Below are 17,809 nucleotides of genomic sequence, written 5' to 3' on the forward strand. Positions count from 1 at the left end.
ATCTAGGCAAACAAGGTGTAGACTTCGAAAGAGTGAGATGCCGATTAAGACTGCGAGATGAAATGCATTTATACTTCCGCCCACTTCACTGCGTTGAACAATGACCTATGGATCTTTCTGCGCAAAGGCCATACGCAATGGATTCCATATTGAGATATGTCGAGTCAGTCCCACCATGCATGCTTTTCTCAATGTCGTGTCCTGGCCAACTCGTCCGCTATGATGCACTATGATCATCGAGGAAAGGGCCGAACGGAAAACGGGAGAAGGGCATGCACACAAGACGCGAACTGAAATGTCGCGGCATTACTAGTGTCCACACAAGCCAGTGAGTGGCTTAGGCACTGCAAGGCTCGGGGTCAGAGTGAATCTTCACAGGCGTCGCTTCGACTTCGTGGGGACGCGGGTCACACCGGGAATCAGGGGATACGGCAGGGATACCAGCGCTATGGTTCTCCCCCAGTCGTGACATATGAGGCCCAGCCGGACGTTATCCAGCTGATCCGCTGGGACCTCTCAGTGACGCGGAGATGGGCACTTCCAAGGTATGCTCTAGCCCACGGCATGGTGCTGAACATCACTAGGTCCAAAAAAGTTCCGAAACGACCGGAAGTAATGCGCGACTGCTTGTGATAGGCGTTTTTATCGACAATCCTTTTAATATGCCTCCCAAGTGCGGCTCGCTTGGATGCCGGTAAGTGATCACAACACCAGCTGGGGTCAGTGTGCTAATGATACAGATGGTACCTACTGCACTAGAGATATTGCGCTTATTGCGCATTCGCCCATAGATGAAAGACCTGCTGGAAGCACCGAATGTGGGCCTTGTTATCACGCATAGGCCCAGCGCCAAATGTTAGTGACCCGGCTGAGAATTTGCCTGAACATGAGGAATCGGTTAACCTTACTAGTGCAGATACTGTAGAAGCATGGACTCCCGTAGGATCGACCGGATGAAAGCATTCGCGATGTCAGGTGGCGATAAGTACTGGGAGGGCAGAATAATGGAGGACCAGGGGCCCGTAATCCTTGCCGCGAAGAGAGCCAGGAATGGAAGGAGTGGGAAGTGGTCCGCTTCCCCGACTCTTGCCCTAGGCTGTGCCAGGTATGCGGTGCAACATGTGCGCGCACGAAGAGGGTTAGTCAGGCAAAGTTGCTGATGTTGGTCTCCTCGCTCTAGCTCTGTAGAAATAGCGCGTGAAATATAAACGGTGAATGTTAGAGACGGAAAATCTTCTGGGCCACAGCATCGACCAGTGACCATAGACACTGTTGTTCTCCCATGGTAGGACCGAACGGAGAAAACTGCTACATGCCAAAGTATTGACTATGTCGATCCTAAAGAGCTGGATTCGAATGTGCATGATGAAGCTTAGGAGTTAGCTCGCAGAGGCTCATCTCGGTTGGAAACCTCCCTCATGGACATCATTCCAAGACCACGCCAGACACCGGTGAAGAGCACGGCCACCTTGAGAAACGAGGCGCACCGGTTAAATCCCCAGGCGATCCTACGAGGCTGCAGCTGCATGCAATTACCAATGCAGGAACGTTGGGTGGAGAAATGACAGTTAGACTGCATGGAATCTACGTCCGAACGTCAGGTAGCCGGGAGACGGGGCTCGGATTAGCGAAGACCTACCGAGCCGAACCTTTGGTGGCATTCTAGAGCGCCTCGCCGAAGTTTAAAGTAAGGGCAGTGCGCTTTGAGGAGCTCAATGAGTGCAAACTACGACGTTGCACATACATGTAGCGGACCGAGAGCGATGCAGCCGAGGCAGGTTGGTATGACTAATTACGCATTGCTTCCCGAAGAAGCGGCTGTCGTGAATGTGCTTGTGCTGTTCTTTGGCACGATTCACCGTTGCTAAAAGTCCTTCATGTTAGCGCTCCTGTCAGATCCCCTTAGTCGGTATCGCCCAGCATGCTTGGTTTGGTTGCAATGCCACCTTGTCGATGCAAGTATGAACTGTTTCCAGCTATGGTTTGCGTTGGCCTAACTTGACGAAACAGAAGCAGTGACAAAGTCGGTGAAGAGTTTGTGCGTGTGGTGTGTGGGCGAAACCGGCAGGGATTCTTCGACGTGTCTAGATATGTCTCGAACTTCCCGTTTCGACCCTGGAAGTTTGGTTCTGGTGGTGTAGAACAGTAAAGAAGTATTGGTTCCGGACGCCAAGCGACACACATTCAGCCCTCGGCGACCTCGTGGCCAGCGCTTACGTTGCTGACAAGCTACACCGCTGTTTTGGACACTAAAACATTGAAATCTCAGACTTGCAACTTCTGAGACAGCCTTCAAGATCGTGCTGACGTATCGCGAATACCTTGCTAGTGGCCTTGGTAATGGCGCAGCCTTGTAAGTGGAGCATGAAGATCAAAGAGCCCACCGTCAGGCTAGGGAGGTTACGCGATCGAGGTAATTGGATCAAAAACGTGAGGACCAGATTCTGAACATGGCGAGGTGATGGGAATCGTCTAAACGAGGTATTAGCGTCTTGGTCAAAACGTAATCCCTTTTGCATGCATATGCGCAATGCCCTCTTGGTGTCGCATCGGCCAGCGAAGATCTATCTCTATCAAGCGCACACTTGCCTCAGAAAATTCGTAGAAGCTGCACCAGTCCACGGGTGACCGATCTCCATATCAGACCGCCTATATGCACGGGTTTGTGTAGGAACCGTGAAGTAGCTCTTGGTGGCAGTGTGAGGACGTGCGCTGCTTCTCCTTCATGAAATAGGTAAACCAGAGAAGTCAATTCTTATAACGGTTCCGATAGTCTTGGATTTTAGACTGTACGCTCAGGCTATCCTCAGCCTTGTCCTCGATGATCTTAACTTGATGGCGTAGTTGCACACGCATCCCCCGTCTAATCGAAGCGTAATAGGTAGGGAACGATGTTGGTGGCTTTCAGTTTGAAGTCACACGCAACGCTCGACTGGGTTGTTGTGCGTCAACGGGTCCCTGCATCGAACGTGCTTGCGACTAGTCCATGAAGGTGGTGTGTTGAACGCATTTCAGCTGAGCGAGCGCCACCGGGTGCGTCCTTTGTGCAATTCTGGAAGTTTGTAAAGCATGGGAGGATCATGCTACGAAGTAGAACTCAAAATCAGCCCTTAGCCACAGTCTTTGGTAGTGAGTTGAACCTGTCGGTGATGCAAGCCTTGCCCGTACTGCCACGTGGTCGTTGATGCAGGGGCAGAGGATCCCTGCTCCCATCCTGCGACTCGACTAGTAGGGGCGATTTCACTGATTCGTTGCTAGATCTCCTGGCATTCTGAGTAATCGATCGCATCTCACCGGTGGGAAGCACCACGGATTATCTCACATTGACCGCATGCTGCCTGAGGTCCGCTTTGGAATTTGGCTAGCCTGCAGACGTGGCGTGGAGATCCCTAAAATGGCGCCTGATCCTAGCCTTGCCTATATACCGTAAGTTGAAGATTTATAGACTAAGCCCAGAGGTAGTTACCTGTCAGGTATTCGAGTGATAGCGAAACCTGAAACGTTGACGAGGATGTCTTTAGGGTCTGAGGAGCTGATGTGACAGGATCGCTCATGCTAGCCTATAAGTCCTCAGCGTCAGATAATGCGGTATTGCGTCTTCTTCAATCAATCTTTCACTGTCGATCGGCAGCAACCGTGCGGAATAGTCCTTAGTCCTGTCCCAAGAACGGTCGCTACGGACGACTGAGTAAAAACCAAGCGGGGATTGTGCTCATTCCGAGCACTCGCGCATGGCAGTGGCCCCGAGTGGCTCATGAGTCGCAGTTCGAAAGTTATATGCTTGAGACCGAGACGACCAAGTACCTGAAAAGTGCGACCTCTGCGGCGGCATTACGTGGTCATTCCTAGGTCTTGCAGGCCAAACTGGGCCTCAGTTTCGTAGCTCTGAGTCGAAGGTGATGGAGTCAAACACATAAGGTCATGAGCTGCAATAGCAGATGGCTGGCTAGTAGGGGCTTGTGAGTGGATCTTTGTGATGCCGCCGTGGATGACATTGATGTGATGCTGTCCGGGGAGCCGTTGGCGCCACCCACAAAAACCGTGGGGTTGACGTTAGCGGGACGTGGGGGTCGCGGGACCGAGGCACGCGAGAAAACCTCAGAGTTTAGAATAGCTGGTCACCACCACCACAACAACAGCAGACTTTATTCACATAGATCGGAACTCACTTGAGTTTTCGCAGAAGATATGGCGCATACATCCAATGGTTCTGCTGAGAGCCATGGCGCGCACACGAGTCCAAAGCTTCTCTGGAAGCACTCCGATCCGGAGTCCACTGCTATGCACAAATATTTGCAAGAAGTGAACCGAGCACATAATCTGCAGCTCACTTCCTACCAGGAGCTGCATAAGTGGAGTATATCCAACATCGACGCATTCTGGCAGAGTGTGTGGAAGTTTGTCGGCGTAAGGGCTGAGGGAGACGCGTCACAAGTCAGTTATGGCGGACCCGTGGAGATGTCGAGATATTGATGACAACAGGCAGTGGATCCTGACGCTTCCATGTTTCCTCGACCTACCTTCTTCAAGAATACGCGCTTGAACTTTGCCGAGAACCTCTTGTTCCCCACCCAAGACGTCGACCCTCAGGCCCCCGCCATCATTGCCGTGACCGAAACTACACGCGAGACGGTGACATGGGAAGAACTTCGGGAGAGAGTCAGACTTTGCCAAGCGGGCATGATCGCTCTAGGCCTAGAAGAGGGCGATCGAGTCGCAGGCTATGTGGCCAACCACACAAACGCCTTGGTTGCGATGCTCGCTGCAACATCTCTAGGTTGTGTTTGGACAGCAGTAAGCCCCGATACTGGTGTCCATGCCGTGCTGGAGAGACTAAGGCAAATTGAGCCTACGCTGCTCTTTGCCGACAATGCGGCTTTCTACAATGGTAGAAGTCATCCCGTTCTTCCGAAGGTCGATGAGATCGCTCGTGGTCTACCGTCTCTCCAAGGAGTCGTCATTTTCACTACAGTGGCTTCTGTTGACGTTGAAGTCAAGTCGATACATGTACCAAACGGCAGGGCTTACGACTACAAGACATTCACCTCCCCGCCCACTGCGCCCGAGCTAACATTCAAGCGGCTGCCCGCCGATCATCCAGTATACATCCTCTATTCCAGCGGCACAACTGGCGCGCCAAAGTGCATAGTTCATGGCGCAATCGGTACGCTTCTGCAGCACAAGAAGGAGCACATCATACACTGCTCGATTACTCTTCGGTCGCGTCTCTTCTACTTCACGACATGCACCTGGATGATGTGGCACTGGCTCGTCTCGGGACTGGCATCCGGCGCAACGCTTGTCTTGTACGATGGCTCGCCGTTTCGATATTTAGATCCAAACAATCCTAGCACCTCCGTGCCTGATGATCTTGCGATGCACCGTGTAATCAACGAGTATGGAATCACACACTTCGGTACCTCTGCCAAGTACCTTTCCGTACTGGAGCAGAAGTCAGTCGATCCGGCGGCTTCTGGCCTAGACCTACAGACTTTGGAGGCGATATACTCGACAGGATCACCCTTGGCACCATCCACGTTCTCATACGTCTACTCCGCCTTCCCTTCGACGATAAACCTAGGAAGTATTACAGGAGGTACTGACATTATCTCCCTGTTCGGAGCACCGAATCCTCTGCTGCCAGTATGTGAAGGCGAGATTCAGGGGCCTGGACTTGGCATGGCTATCGCGGCCTACGACTACACTGGTGTCGATGTTTCGGCTACCGGCGAGCCGGGTGACCTGGTCTGTACGAAGCCATTCATCTGCCAACCTGTGGCGTTCTGGGGTACTGAGGGAGAGACTAAGTACCAGCATTCCTACTTCGATAAATTCCAGAACGAAAAGAAACAACCGATCTGGCACCATGGTGACTTTGTCAGATTCAGCAAGGAGACTGGCGGCCTGTGGATGCTCGGTCGAAGCGATGGCATCCTGAAGCCTGCAGGTGTGCGATTTGGCTCCGCCGAGATTTATAACGTCGTTCTTGAACACTTCGCAAAGGAGGTTGCAGACGCTCTGTGCATCGGCCGGCGGAGGGAGAGCGATACCGACGAAACTGTTGTGCTGTTCTTGAAGATGAACAATGGTCAAGAGCTGACCACTGAACTCGTCAGCAAGATTAAATCAACTATCAAGCAGGGTCTTAGCGCTAGACATGTTCCGGCTGTGATTGATGAGTGCCCTGAGATCCCTGTCACTACCAATGGAAAGAAGTAAGTCAATCAAGGCGGATGGATGGTACGAATTTTGCTAATCGAAACAGGGTCGAAGGGGCAGTTAAACAAATTCTGTGCGGCTTGAATGTCAAGACGTCCGCTAGTGTCGCTAATGCGGAATGTTTGGACTGGTACCGCGAATGGTCGAGCACTCACTGAACGACATAGTGAAGGCTTGTCACAACATCGACCACACGTGCGCTTTGGTATTGTGAAAATCAGCACGAAGTTTGCTTACAGGGGCGCAAATGATTCACCTTCTGCAAACCACTGTTGATTCACAGGGTTTGCTGGACGCATACATGTCAAGTGCCAAAAACCTCATATCGATCGCATCGTCGCATTTCCTCCCCCTACCAACTCCTTCCTACCAGAAGATCTGAGCAACTTATTGTCACGCGATGTCGAACTTAGATGACACGTCCATACCGCAAATGACAATACCTGTATCTCGCCCGTTACCGCCAGGTAATAGAATATTTTTCAAAGAGCCAGTAAAGCTTACGCACATCGATCAGCTCTTGGTCAGGCGGGACCCGTCGCGCATTTCCTCTTTCACAGGAAAGCATGATCGATTACATGCTCGTATCTACGATCTACTTTGGAACGATCCCTTCACGGACATGCCCAATTTTTCGCGCCGCGCCCTTGCCAGCAACATACACTTTCTCGTCATGAAGAAAATATACGCTGTCGTGGCCGCCGAGCAGATTCTCGCAGACAACATCGAGTTAATATACCAGCACGATACGTTGGAAACGTGCCATCGTGCTCTCTTGACTATTGTTCCGACTTCTGTGAAGGACGAAAACGTGGAGAAGGCGGACACGACTGTCTCGATGACTGGCAACTGGGTAGCAGATCAGGCGCAAGCTCTTGAGGGCTTACGTCAGACTGTTGATTTGGCGATATATGGGGCAATATAGCCTTCTATAGAAAGACATCTTTATTGACTTTCCGTCGCACTACTGTCAAGTCTTCCAATTATCAAGTCTGCCTCCACATGCCGAAGTCTCTCTACACGGGTCGCTAAGTCTGTCTACTATAATCACAGTTCTCGTTCTTTCTTTTCTCGCCAATTTTTGCTTTTGATCGGCTGGCTACGAGTCAGCTGTTTCGCTCACCGCATGACGGCTGCAGCTAGCCGTCAACGTCTCATAAACCATGTCTGAGCTGAACCTTAATCCGACAACACCATTTTGATTCATTTTGTAACTGCATTGGATAGTATATTGACGATGGTATAGTAGCCAAGGTTCTACGAAAAAGCCGGATGAAGCGATGTGATGGCAATGTGCGCACTCAAATCCCAAAAGCTCAACGACAGCTCGGCCCCACCAGATACGATCCCTCGGGTGAGACAGCCTTACATCATGCTTTCCAGTGCCATCTTCACTTTCACGTCGACCACGTCAGTCAGCAGACCGATCCAGTCATCATCACCATGCTTCAGGACCACGGCAATTTTGTGCGTTTTCTCGCGTCCACGATATAGCACCGCAAGCATATCCCTCGGCGCAAGGCCTCGCTTAGTGTCAATGCGAGTCGCGCTGACGATCGAGACGTTATCTGGACTGGCGTTCGCTTCGCGCTCGCGGATGAGGTAAGCGATGTTCTCTGTCTTGATTTCAGCGGTGAGGGAGAGTTATGTTGTACACAGGTACGTACGGGTCAACTTGGCAAAGTTCTTGTCGTACGTTTGGCCGTGGTTGTGAGCTCGGTATGCGGTGAGCAAGTCGGAGATGCGGCTCTCCAGAGTTTGTGGGGGTTTCACGGACATGGTTGTAGCGAGTTTAGTGATGTGGCAGGAATAGTCGCTTAAGTCGTCGTGGATGCAAGTTATGATCACGGAGAAGAATCAATGTTCCAATAGCGCTAGCGTTTGCCTTTCACTCGAATTGCGCTGATGAAGACGACATGCGGAGCAACGATATGTAGAGCCTGAAGATGCTGCCTACGCTATGAGATTATGAGCTTAATTTATCTGGTATCCTGAAGCAGTACACTACGTTATTAAGCTTGAGGGGACCTGATACGACATCATGTGCAGGTTCAGGCTATATCACAGATCGTAGGGTCCAGACTATGGTATGAGCTGCGTGCCCAGATGCTCCCTTTAAACAAGCAACATGGCCTTGAGAAGCATCTTGTCCACCTCCTTGACCATTTCTCCAACACCTTCTCCTTCGGTTCCACACGCACTTGAAGTACCTTCGTCGTCTTGGCCGTGCGCACTAGAACTGCCAACGTTCCGTCGTCCATGCCCTTGAGATATCTATCCCAGCTCAACATGGTAACGAAGATGTCCTCTGGATGGATGGCCCGGCCGTAAGCGTCGTCTTTGTTGCGGATGAGGAATGCTAGGTTTTCTGTAGAGACGAATCAGGGTGATAGTTGTGGAAAGGATGGAGTGAGGATGAACTTACGAGCTAGAATTTCGACAGCTTGAGATGTGCGCCCGTCACAGTCGCCTTCTTCGCACTCGTCGTGGTCGTGACCGTCAGTGGGATCTTCTTGGAAGACGAGTAAGAGTGCGACGAGACGGTCTTCGAGTGGCCTGGGATTGATTTGACCCGGCATGTTGGGAGTGGATATCCGAATTTGGATATTGAATATTGGATTCGATTGTTTGGAAATGGAAGTGTTGTGCAGCAATTTCCTTATTAATGTAATCTGCGCCACCGAGCAAACGGGCAATGCCGACTCCGCTCCGCGACAGTCACTACTGATCTTAGCCACCAACTCAGAAAAAGTGAGCCTTAAGATAATAGGATTATGTAAAGAGACGTTGTGATTAATTTCGAAGCTCAGCAATGCCTAAAATCTTAGTCAACGTGCCTCGCACGGCTAAGTGTCACAAAGGCAAACGTGTATGCACTAGCAGCTTTTCTAAGAGCTTGAAGCTATACATAGGGTTTCAATATAGCAATTAAAACCCGATGTTACCCGTATAGCTTCGGGCGATCAGTTTAGCAGCAACAACCCACTGTGATCCTCAAATGCCGGGGAAGAACTCCTCCAAGCACATATTGACTTGCGCTTCAAAACACTGCACCACGCTCTCGCCAAACTTGACGTTCGCCCTAATGACCGTGTGCGTGAAACCCGTACCACCGTTGACGAAGATGCTAACTCCCGCCATCCTGCCGGCTCCCTGCTTCATGATCGTCCAGTTGCGCGACGCTAGATTGACGTCGCTGGCCTCGATATATTTGCCATAGGTCGTCTGGTGGTGGCGGATGAGGAAGGCGATGTTTTCTGCATCAGTGTTAGTGGGGCGAGAGATAGCGAAGCTACTGTGAAACATACCGCAGAGAATCAGCGCAGCGCGCTCTTTGAGTTCAGTAGTGGAGTCTTCATCGCCGAAGCATTCGTCGCGGTAGGGAAAGAGAAGGTCCAGGATACGCTGCTCGAGTGGGTCTGCTTGGACCGGGGTGGGTACTTTTGCTGATAGGACGTTAGGTGCGGCAGGGGTTGGCGCCATGGGTGCGTAGGGTGAGGACCAGGGTGTTGATCTTGTAGTGGAAATCTTGGAGACTCGGATACGAAGTGGGGATTACCAATTGACTTAGCGTTGCGGGTGTGGAGTCGGGCGTGAATGAGTCCGAGGCCGCTATAAACCGCGCTAGAGTGTTTGCTCGAGCAAATTGAGCTATTTAGGTAAAGGCAGTGAAAATGCAATTCACGGTTCCTATAATTTCTGGGTCATGGAGCATCATGGGAAAGTATACTGCGGCAGTGTTCGTGAAAAGACGCTGTGGAAATTGCTGAAGGTATCACGAATCGGAAAGTGTTCTGGGCTTCAGACGCACAACACGATTCTACTATGAAAGCTAAGGTTAGGCACAATCGAAGCCTCTCTCTCTACGTCCTTGTCAATCAGAACAGCCGTAGTAGGCAAGTATTGACCTTTTCTTCCAGCGACCCAATGACGCCTGCTCGTGTAGCACTTGTCTTTGTGACCAGTAGCCGTTTATTTCGCAGTGTCCGAAAACTGCAGCATTGCATCCGATGTTCTGGATCAAGGCAGATCCATAGGTAACCATTCGCACTGGTACAGAGATTTCGAGATGAGTTTGCTCGGTGCTGCCAGAGAGAGTTGAAGATGGATTGTTGGACAGGCTCTAGAGCAGTCTGTGTCAGAGTCATGACGGGAAGGGGATGCAAGTGTAGATCGGTAAGGGTATGAGGAATGATATCAGAAGGAGAGAAGCTCTGAGATTACTTTATGTACTGTACCTAAATATTTCTACCTGATTTCCCAGCATTCGCGAGCATGTAGCAAGCCATCGTAATTGCTATATAGTTCATTCTTCCAGCTTCCATAGCCCCCATAGTGCCTCAGGCGCTCAGTAACACATCTCAATACATCTCCTGGGCAAACATAAACCTTTTATCATGCCCACTTCTTCCCACTCATCAACGGCTCCACGAGTTCCATCAAATACTTCTCTGCCTTTCCTTTTTTCACTATGAAAGAGGGTAAACTCCAACCAAACGCTTGACCGACGCCACCATTCGGACCTATCGGCACAACAATCATGTTGTTAGGCTTGTACTCTGTCTGTCGAGGTGCAGGCGTCTTGATGAATGAAGTCAACCAGCCGACAAGTCCATCTTTGCCACCAGATGAGCCACTAACGTCGACTGCAATACTCGAAGCGACAACGGGTACCATTGCATCGAGTGCAATTGCGGAGCCGTTGCTTCCCATGGCGGCATCTCCAATCACGTAGACGCCCTGAGAGTCTTTGACGCGGAAGTAGGAGTCGCGCGTTGCGACTTTGCCGTCTTCAGCGACCCAGTCTGACGGCAGCCAATCCGTGTTCATTTTTCGGGCACCAGTCGCGTTGATGAAGACGTCTGGAGAGTCGGATGAGCCATCTGCGAACTTGACAGGTCGCGTCTTGTCATCTACCATTGGATCCGAAAGTGATGTACCCGTTTTCACGATCACACCAAGGCCATCGAGAATGGATTTTGCCTTGGCACCTAAAGCAGCTGACTCTCTGGGAAGCACACGATCTGATGATGTCGCGAGCGTTACTTTGGCATTAGGGAATGCTGTCGCGATCTCGCCTGCGGTCTCAACGCCAACTGCACCAGCGCCAGCGATCAGGACAGTCGAGGCTTTGGGAAGATCTTGGTGTAACGCCTGGAGAGCTGCGCGAGTGTTCTCGTGCGTGTCGTTGAGGGTCCATAGTGGCGAGCTTGTGGTACCACTCGCAATGACAAGTGAGTCGTACTTAATCTGCTGTGTGGACCCAGAGCCAAGATCAACTGAGACGGTGCGATTCTGCGAATCGAGGCTGGTTGCCTTGCCTTGCACGTGCTCGAATGCTGACGCGTCATATTGCTTGAAAGCCTCAGCAATGGACTTGAAGTATTGCTCTTCAGGAATCAGACTGGGGTTGATGAGGGCTCGAGGCGCGGCGATCTTGAAGTAGAAGTGTGTGTTGGGGCTGATCAGCTTGATTTGGAATGTGGTCTGGGGTTGCAGCGCTTTGAGTGTCTTGAAGGTCTTGCGGAGAAGGTAGTGCGCGAGATTAATGCCGCCAAAGTTACCGCCAACGATGACAATTTGATGGGTTGGTTGTGAAGACATAGTGACGATGGCGCATGGTATTGAAGGGAAGGTAAGAAGAGGAACACGCGCTGCTGAAGCACAATAAGCTCTATCATGTGATCAATGCGCCATCCGGCTGTGCCGCATAGACAAGATAGACAGATCGACGGAGGATCGGGGCTTTTGTGATTGGCTACGCTTGTGCTGTTCAGTTGCACCTCCGGAAAACGAGATTCAGGTCAGCGACACCCCACGTGAACCAGTCCTTCGACTCTTCCATCAAAGCCCGACCATCTTCACCCGGTGAGAATGACACGTCAAACTTTGAGACCAATTCCACGAGCGCTAGTCTTAGCTCCATGAGAGCAAGTTGCTTCCCGATACATGCGTAGGCGCCACTGCCGAAGGGTATGTAAGCATCCTTTTGCAGCACAAGCTCAGGACGGGAACTTCATCTCTCGGGAATAAAGTCGAGTGGCTGCGCGAGGCACTTTGGGGCTTGTTGCGAATGTCTTAGTATGCTGATAGAAGGTCAGGGTACGTGAGAGGTCTTACATCTGTGGAGCACCCGGGATGGCGTGCATACGGTAATATCGCCAGGTATGGACCTGTCGTTGATCTTCAGACCTTCCTTTCGTGTTTGCCTTAGCACCCCAGACGGGTTCGGAGGCCATAACCGGAGCACTTCTACAATGAAGGCGTTTAGGTATGGTGCTTGCGTTTGTAGCGCTGAAGCATCCCAGCCACTTCCATCATTCAGATCCTCCAGTTCACTTCGTATCGTAATTTGATGGCGATGATCTTGGGCAAAATAGAGAAATGCGAAAACAAGAGATGACGCGACCGCGTCGCTACCGGCAACAATGAGAATCCGGCTGTCGCCAGTAAGCCATTGTTGTGATACTTCGGGGTTGGCTGCTGATTTCTCGTCTTCGATGAGCGCAGCAGCAATATCTGGTACCATAACTTTACGCTGTTCTTATCAGTCAAAGATCAGTGCCTCACCTGAATCACTTACCCCTTGTCGACCCATGATTTGCTTTTTACACCCCTGGACAAAGGCATCATGTTGTTTTCGAATCACTGGTATCCTGGTTAATATCATAAATAGCCACGGCACAACTCCAAATACACCTAGTCCTCTTTGGCCATCCTCGAGCTTCTTCAAGACCTCAAGCTTTTCACCACTTTCGAGCATCCCGAAAGGTCGTGCGAATCCGACATCCGACATCCCCCATAATGTCGAATGAGAGGTAGTTAAACCATCGGCTCACATTCATACTCTGGTGTTGAGTGCGATTCCTCTCGATCTGATGCACTAAGCTCGCGATGTTTGACTTAATTCGTGGTTGATATGCCTTCAAAGCTTTCGAAGATAGTCCGGAGCTCCAAACCTGCCGTCTCTTTTCATGCTCCGCTTTTGACCGTGTATGAAAAATGGCGCGGACCGGGTAAGCCATCTCGTACCAAGCTGCGCGCGTACATTTAGACTTGGGACCGAGAACTGCTGCAACAACATCGGGGTCGATAGTCGAGAGCTCTGAAGGTCCAGTCCTGACGTAGTCTCCATACTTCTCGTGCGCTGCGTACAAGTTTCGAAAATTCTCAAGCTTGCGATTGCTCCAGGTATGGGCTAGTTTGCTGATGCGCCAGCTCAATGGTCCCGAGTATGCGTGCAGTCGATGAATCGGCGCGAGCCGGTAGGTTACTATGCTTGAGAAGAGGCCAATAAAAAAACTGGATCTCGATTTTGGCGGAATTGTAGAGGCTGGATACGAAAATTTGTCCTTGAAGCTGCCACAACACCAAGGCGATGGCAAAATGAACCCTTGCAAGTATACGAAGGTAAATTATTCCATGCATGTGATGCTCGCCGTGAGAAAAATATACGACGTGCGAGAAGGCACCAAGGCCGAGTACAAAGACCATCAGCATTTTCGGTAGATGATGAAGGAGAGGCAGGTATGTGGGCAGTCCGTTCAACTTATACATTTTCGGCCGCTGCACTAGACCATCTGATTACTGACTCAGACATTCGCCCGCCCAAAGCAGTGCACAAGCAACTTCACCCTTGGCCGGGGTTAGTTTGAGCTTTTGCTTAGAAAACTGGCTCATAAGCTTTATGAATTATTGTATCTAAGCTACCACCGGTAACATGTCCAACTTGACAGCATCAATACCATCGGTCTAAATTCCACCACTTTGACTGCTAAGTGTGTCGAATGGACGCCATTCTGCTTCTATGAACGAAGCCTTACTTCCTGGTGGCGTCCTCACGCCCAGGAATTTGAAGCGAGTATCAGCCATCGCAAACAGCGCAGCCCATTCCTCAAAGTCACGCTCCTTTGCATTCGCGAAGCACTTCATGACAAGATCAAGACCTCTGCTATCCGTTAGTAACTGCTTATGGTGGATGTCCGATAGAAGCGAAAAAGTTTACCTCATCCACTGCTCTTTGTATAAGCTCACCGCCCCTCTGGGCGGAATGCATATATCCGCAATAATGATCCTTGCGCCATCTTTCAAGGCTAGTATCAGTGCGCGCAATGTCTTTACCGAATACGTGTCGCTCCAATCGTGGAAAATCGTCTTGAAGAAGTAGACGTCGGCGCCTCGCACTGGCTGCTCCGTCCATAAATCGTGCACCTGGAAAGAGAGTTGGTCTTTGACATCTTCTGGTACTTGTGACTTGGCTAAAGTAACGGTTTCGGACGAGTCCTGTACGATGAACTTCCACTTTGGGTTCGAACGCGCAATTTGGATAGACACGTGCCCGGTCGAGCCACCGACGTCGACGAAAACAGAAGTGTTTGATCCTGATACTGAAAGAGACGAAAGCACCTCAGAAGGTTGAAAGCCGGAGCCGGCAATCTGCGTGGTGAAATTCAAGACTGGACTTTGGATGTATTGAAAATCTCCGAGAGCCTTTAAGGCATTCGCGCTACTTTATTAAGTCCTGAAAAGAGCGTAAGCTTCGGAGGTCGTACCTCAGGCCTGCACAGCTCGAGGACACTGTTTGGTTGATTTTTCGACACAAAGAAGGAAAAAGATCAACAACCTCGTCATACAAGCGGCTGGCCACATGATTGAATCCCGGGACCCACACTTTTCGGATCGCGAATATGCAGGTCACTAAGTGCAGATCCTGTGATGTTTCAGGGTTGAACATGATGCTCAGCGATCAGTCGAAGCATTGTTCTTTATTTGTCTATCGATTCACAGTCTTCAGTATTGCTGCAACCCAGAGCAAGATGTCGACAATAATGCGCTCTGAGTTAGAGACTTCACCCTTTCTCGAAGATAACCGTGTGGAGGAAGCCAGCGAGCAACAGCAACGCCCCAATATACAAGACCAATGGCAGGATTCTTCAACTCGAACGAAGTTTCTGCTTAGTTTCGCGTCTCTCTTAGCATACACTCTGCTTGTAGCATTGACTGCCGATATGATGCGAATTCCACCAGCTCATCTAAACAATGGTAATGGAACAACCCTTATTATGAGAATTAAGATTGATCAAATCACAGCTCTGAGCAATCCTAACGTTCGATATCACGTCAACAAGACCATCACAGCAGGCATGTCTCCGTTTGCTGGCGGACCCTCTGAACAGGTTGATAACGCCTGGCGCGGACTCATGTCAAGGATTAGTGTACGAGTCTCACAAGAAGAACTGGACAGGAACGGGAATTACCAAGAGTCTGTTTCTTTACCACGGAATGGGGGCAACCTGGTTTGGCTGAACGTCTTCCATCAACTGCATTGCTTAGTACGAACTCTCCGCCACCATAACTGTCCATTTAGATTGCTGATGCCTGGCAGAAGATGCTTCGTAAACTGAACTACCATGATCATTATTATTCAAACCAAACTGAACATGACGCAAGGGGTATGGAAGTGCATATCAGTATGTTAACCAGGGTTTGAATTTCTGGTCTAGATTTTAATGCCATGCGTAGATCACTGTATTGAACAGTTACGGCAAGCTTTGATGTGCAACCCAGACACTTCTTTCACGACATTTGTGTGGACTCATTCTGACCCCAAGCCGGTACTGGATGTACGAAGTTTCGAAAGACAGTGTCTTGATTGGGTCTACTTCATGGAAGGTGTGAGACCACGGGTCGTGAGTTACGAAGAGGTTGATGAATTGATCAACCCATGCTTGAATGAGACGGCTGAGAGATAGACATATGTGGAACTTGATCAATATTCAGATAAAACTTTATGCTACACACCGCTTACAATGGTCAAAGGTGTATAAAGTGCCACGGCAACATTGAGCTGTCACAAGCCGCAGAGTTCCAAGTTTAATTTCAAGAGTACTTAGATTATAGACCATTGAGTTTGATTTTCAAGATTCCGCAAATGCCACTAGGTGGAAGAACGTCTTAATACATTTAGTTTCATGTCAGAATATATGATAATGTTGATCATATCTGCTGCGCAATGCTCCATTCCCTAACATCGTCCCAAACAAGACACTGATGCTCTCTTCCATCTCCAAATCCTGTAATGCCACCCAATTTCGAATCAACAGGTTCAATATGCAGATCCGCAATATGGTGACCTTGTAGCCGCCTTGTACTGCGTCGAACAGAACATAGTACGCGTTTCGGATGGCGTCCTTTTAACTTCCATTAGCGTTTGGGAGATATAGTGGCTAGACGATATTACCAAGCAATGTAGTTGATGGTATACAGCGAGACTTGCGCCAGTTGGTGCGATCTCGCTGTCTTTGAAGAAGCCACCATGAGGTGGAAATATGGCTTCCCACGCTGCATCTGTGGCGGGAGAAGGTCTCTCGGCGTATGCTTCATTCAACTCCAAAAACTTTGGTTGTGTGCGGACTGGTTCGTGTTAGCGAGATACTGTTTTGTGGTGACTATCTGCGGACGCACCTTGAGGTCCACTAAAACTGTTAGAATTGGACATGCGTGGGGCTGATGCCAAGATTTCCACTAATCGTGTTATCCCCCAGGTATACGCTGCGAAATTGGTGCTGGCTAAGACCAAAATTTGAGTGATGAGGATGAACGCGATCAAGGCGCGGCGACTGACACCATGCCTCTCTAATCGTAACATCGTAACGTGGGCCTTCTTCTCCATTGCTATTAACAGCCTCGTAACTTGAAGGTTTGTCGCTTCAGAAAATCATGGTCACCAGGCGCCGGCAAAATTCCTGCCCGCCCTTTTCCAAACAGAAAGAGGCGATGAGGTAGCCTGTATATATTCAAATAGTTCTGATAGAGTTACATAGGGCATCTTGGAGCTGCGTATACATCAGGCCCCCCTAAGGTTATAATAAGTATGTCTCTAAATACTTTTAGCTTATATCATGTAGGTGCAGAGCCGGGCACGAATTTTACCGCTGCCTGGTGTGGTCGCAGTCCTTCGTAAACAGAGAAAGTCACAGAAATTCGATGCAAGTCGACTCGCTGCAAACTCAGGAAGCATAGTACACCCGTGACAAACCCGTTCAAAGCTAAGCTCTCTAATAAAAAACTTGTCGCGTATGTTCACAAAATAGGCGCATCGTCGATCACTGCCACCGTCAAGCTAAGAAATAAACCCCGCGCCACACCACGCTATGTAGCTCCACGGTTCACCGACACTAACGTCAGTGGAACTCCGGCACCATCTCATAGCTAAAGTCCGATCTCCAAGTGTACATGTATTCGGATACCGAAATGGTGTCTCACGTGTGCATTGTGTAGGTCATTCGTCATGTGACCATTGCTCGTTCATTTCTGTCGTGTTGCCAGAAGAATTCGTGCATACCACTTGCAAAAATCGTTGCGATTCAAACTCTACCCCCGCAAAAATGAAGCTTCCTATCTTACCTCAAACGACAAGATACTCTCTGATAGATCGCGATGGCGCGCAGCGTCCCTCATCTCCGTATCGGTCTGCAGTCCGCGCCATCTTGTTGACATGCACCTTTGCTCTCACTCTTTGCATTGGAGTGTTTGTGGGCCGATGGAGTTCGACGTCAACCTCGTTCACCCCAGCCTCTTTCATCACGAC

At 50.0% G+C, this 17,809-nt stretch overlaps 14 protein-coding genes across 14 annotated transcripts; 7 read left to right on the top strand and 7 right to left on the bottom strand.

Moving 5' to 3' along the window:
• Window positions 1-100: 100 nt before the first annotated feature.
• SNOG_10054 (hypothetical protein) lies at window positions 101-957 on the top strand (the record flags this gene model as incomplete). Its single annotated transcript, XM_001800285.1, has 4 exons — window positions 101-163; window positions 352-545; window positions 675-694; window positions 917-957. The coding sequence occupies 4 exons, from the start codon at window positions 101-103 to the stop codon at window positions 955-957; spliced, it is 318 nt and encodes a 105-aa protein (XP_001800337.1).
• Window positions 958-968: 11 nt separating this feature from the next.
• Window positions 969-1,376, top strand: SNOG_10055 (hypothetical protein; the record flags this gene model as incomplete). Its single annotated transcript, XM_001800286.1, has 2 exons — window positions 969-1,105; window positions 1,322-1,376. 2 exons carry the CDS (start codon window positions 969-971, stop codon window positions 1,374-1,376), a joined length of 192 nt encoding a protein of 63 aa, XP_001800338.1.
• Window positions 1,377-3,394: 2,018 nt separating this feature from the next.
• On the top strand, window positions 3,395-3,849 carry SNOG_10056 (hypothetical protein; the record flags this gene model as incomplete). Its single annotated transcript, XM_001800287.1, has 2 exons — window positions 3,395-3,426; window positions 3,690-3,849. The coding sequence occupies 2 exons, from the start codon at window positions 3,395-3,397 to the stop codon at window positions 3,847-3,849; spliced, it is 192 nt and encodes a 63-aa protein (XP_001800339.1).
• Window positions 3,850-4,188: 339 nt separating this feature from the next.
• SNOG_10057 (hypothetical protein) lies at window positions 4,189-6,219 on the top strand (the record flags this gene model as incomplete). The annotated part of the gene is made up of 2 exons (XM_001800288.1): window positions 4,189-4,434; window positions 4,483-6,219. The coding sequence occupies 2 exons, from the start codon at window positions 4,189-4,191 to the stop codon at window positions 6,217-6,219; spliced, it is 1,983 nt and encodes a 660-aa protein (XP_001800340.1).
• Window positions 6,220-6,619: 400 nt separating this feature from the next.
• Window positions 6,620-7,144, top strand: SNOG_10058 (hypothetical protein; the record flags this gene model as incomplete). The annotated part of the gene is made up of 2 exons (XM_001800289.1): window positions 6,620-6,686; window positions 6,708-7,144. 2 exons carry the CDS (start codon window positions 6,620-6,622, stop codon window positions 7,142-7,144), a joined length of 504 nt encoding a protein of 167 aa, XP_001800341.1.
• Window positions 7,145-7,584: 440 nt separating this feature from the next.
• SNOG_10059 (hypothetical protein) lies at window positions 7,585-7,998 on the bottom strand (the record flags this gene model as incomplete). The annotated part of the gene is made up of 2 exons (XM_001800290.1): window positions 7,585-7,835; window positions 7,887-7,998. The coding sequence occupies 2 exons, from the start codon at window positions 7,996-7,998 to the stop codon at window positions 7,585-7,587; spliced, it is 363 nt and encodes a 120-aa protein (XP_001800342.1).
• Window positions 7,999-8,270: 272 nt separating this feature from the next.
• On the bottom strand, window positions 8,271-8,798 carry SNOG_10060 (hypothetical protein; the record flags this gene model as incomplete). Its single annotated transcript, XM_001800291.1, has 2 exons — window positions 8,271-8,587; window positions 8,645-8,798. The coding sequence occupies 2 exons, from the start codon at window positions 8,796-8,798 to the stop codon at window positions 8,271-8,273; spliced, it is 471 nt and encodes a 156-aa protein (XP_001800343.1).
• Window positions 8,799-9,213: 415 nt separating this feature from the next.
• On the bottom strand, window positions 9,214-9,702 carry SNOG_10061 (hypothetical protein; the record flags this gene model as incomplete). The annotated part of the gene is made up of 2 exons (XM_001800292.1): window positions 9,214-9,476; window positions 9,528-9,702. 2 exons carry the CDS (start codon window positions 9,700-9,702, stop codon window positions 9,214-9,216), a joined length of 438 nt encoding a protein of 145 aa, XP_001800344.1.
• A 912-nt stretch (window positions 9,703-10,614) lies between these two features.
• Window positions 10,615-11,823, bottom strand: SNOG_10062 (hypothetical protein; the record flags this gene model as incomplete). Its single annotated transcript, XM_001800293.1, has 1 exon — window positions 10,615-11,823. The coding sequence occupies one exon, from the start codon at window positions 11,821-11,823 to the stop codon at window positions 10,615-10,617; it is 1,209 nt and encodes a 402-aa protein (XP_001800345.1).
• A 7-nt stretch (window positions 11,824-11,830) lies between these two features.
• On the top strand, window positions 11,831-12,176 carry SNOG_10063 (hypothetical protein; the record flags this gene model as incomplete). The annotated part of the gene is made up of 2 exons (XM_001800294.1): window positions 11,831-11,854; window positions 11,997-12,176. 2 exons carry the CDS (start codon window positions 11,831-11,833, stop codon window positions 12,174-12,176), a joined length of 204 nt encoding a protein of 67 aa, XP_001800346.1.
• A 140-nt stretch (window positions 12,177-12,316) lies between these two features.
• Window positions 12,317-12,817, bottom strand: SNOG_10064 (hypothetical protein; the record flags this gene model as incomplete). Its single annotated transcript, XM_001800295.1, has 2 exons — window positions 12,317-12,757; window positions 12,803-12,817. The coding sequence occupies 2 exons, from the start codon at window positions 12,815-12,817 to the stop codon at window positions 12,317-12,319; spliced, it is 456 nt and encodes a 151-aa protein (XP_001800347.1).
• Window positions 12,818-13,971: 1,154 nt separating this feature from the next.
• Window positions 13,972-14,953, bottom strand: SNOG_10065 (hypothetical protein; the record flags this gene model as incomplete). The annotated part of the gene is made up of 4 exons (XM_001800296.1): window positions 13,972-14,167; window positions 14,225-14,709; window positions 14,772-14,796; window positions 14,889-14,953. 4 exons carry the CDS (start codon window positions 14,951-14,953, stop codon window positions 13,972-13,974), a joined length of 771 nt encoding a protein of 256 aa, XP_001800348.1.
• A 1,160-nt stretch (window positions 14,954-16,113) lies between these two features.
• SNOG_10066 (hypothetical protein) lies at window positions 16,114-16,891 on the bottom strand (the record flags this gene model as incomplete). Its single annotated transcript, XM_001800297.1, has 3 exons — window positions 16,114-16,172; window positions 16,492-16,632; window positions 16,684-16,891. The coding sequence occupies 3 exons, from the start codon at window positions 16,889-16,891 to the stop codon at window positions 16,114-16,116; spliced, it is 408 nt and encodes a 135-aa protein (XP_001800349.1).
• Window positions 16,892-16,938: 47 nt separating this feature from the next.
• SNOG_10067 (hypothetical protein) lies at window positions 16,939-17,182 on the top strand (the record flags this gene model as incomplete). The annotated part of the gene is made up of 2 exons (XM_001800298.1): window positions 16,939-17,000; window positions 17,113-17,182. The coding sequence occupies 2 exons, from the start codon at window positions 16,939-16,941 to the stop codon at window positions 17,180-17,182; spliced, it is 132 nt and encodes a 43-aa protein (XP_001800350.1).
• Between the last annotated feature and the right edge of the window lie 627 nt (window positions 17,183-17,809).

This window comes from Parastagonospora nodorum (assembly GCF_000146915.1).
Source record: "Parastagonospora nodorum SN15 chromosome Unknown scaffold_16, whole genome shotgun sequence".
NCBI classification, from domain to species: Eukaryota; Fungi; Ascomycota; class Dothideomycetes; order Pleosporales; family Phaeosphaeriaceae; genus Parastagonospora; species Parastagonospora nodorum.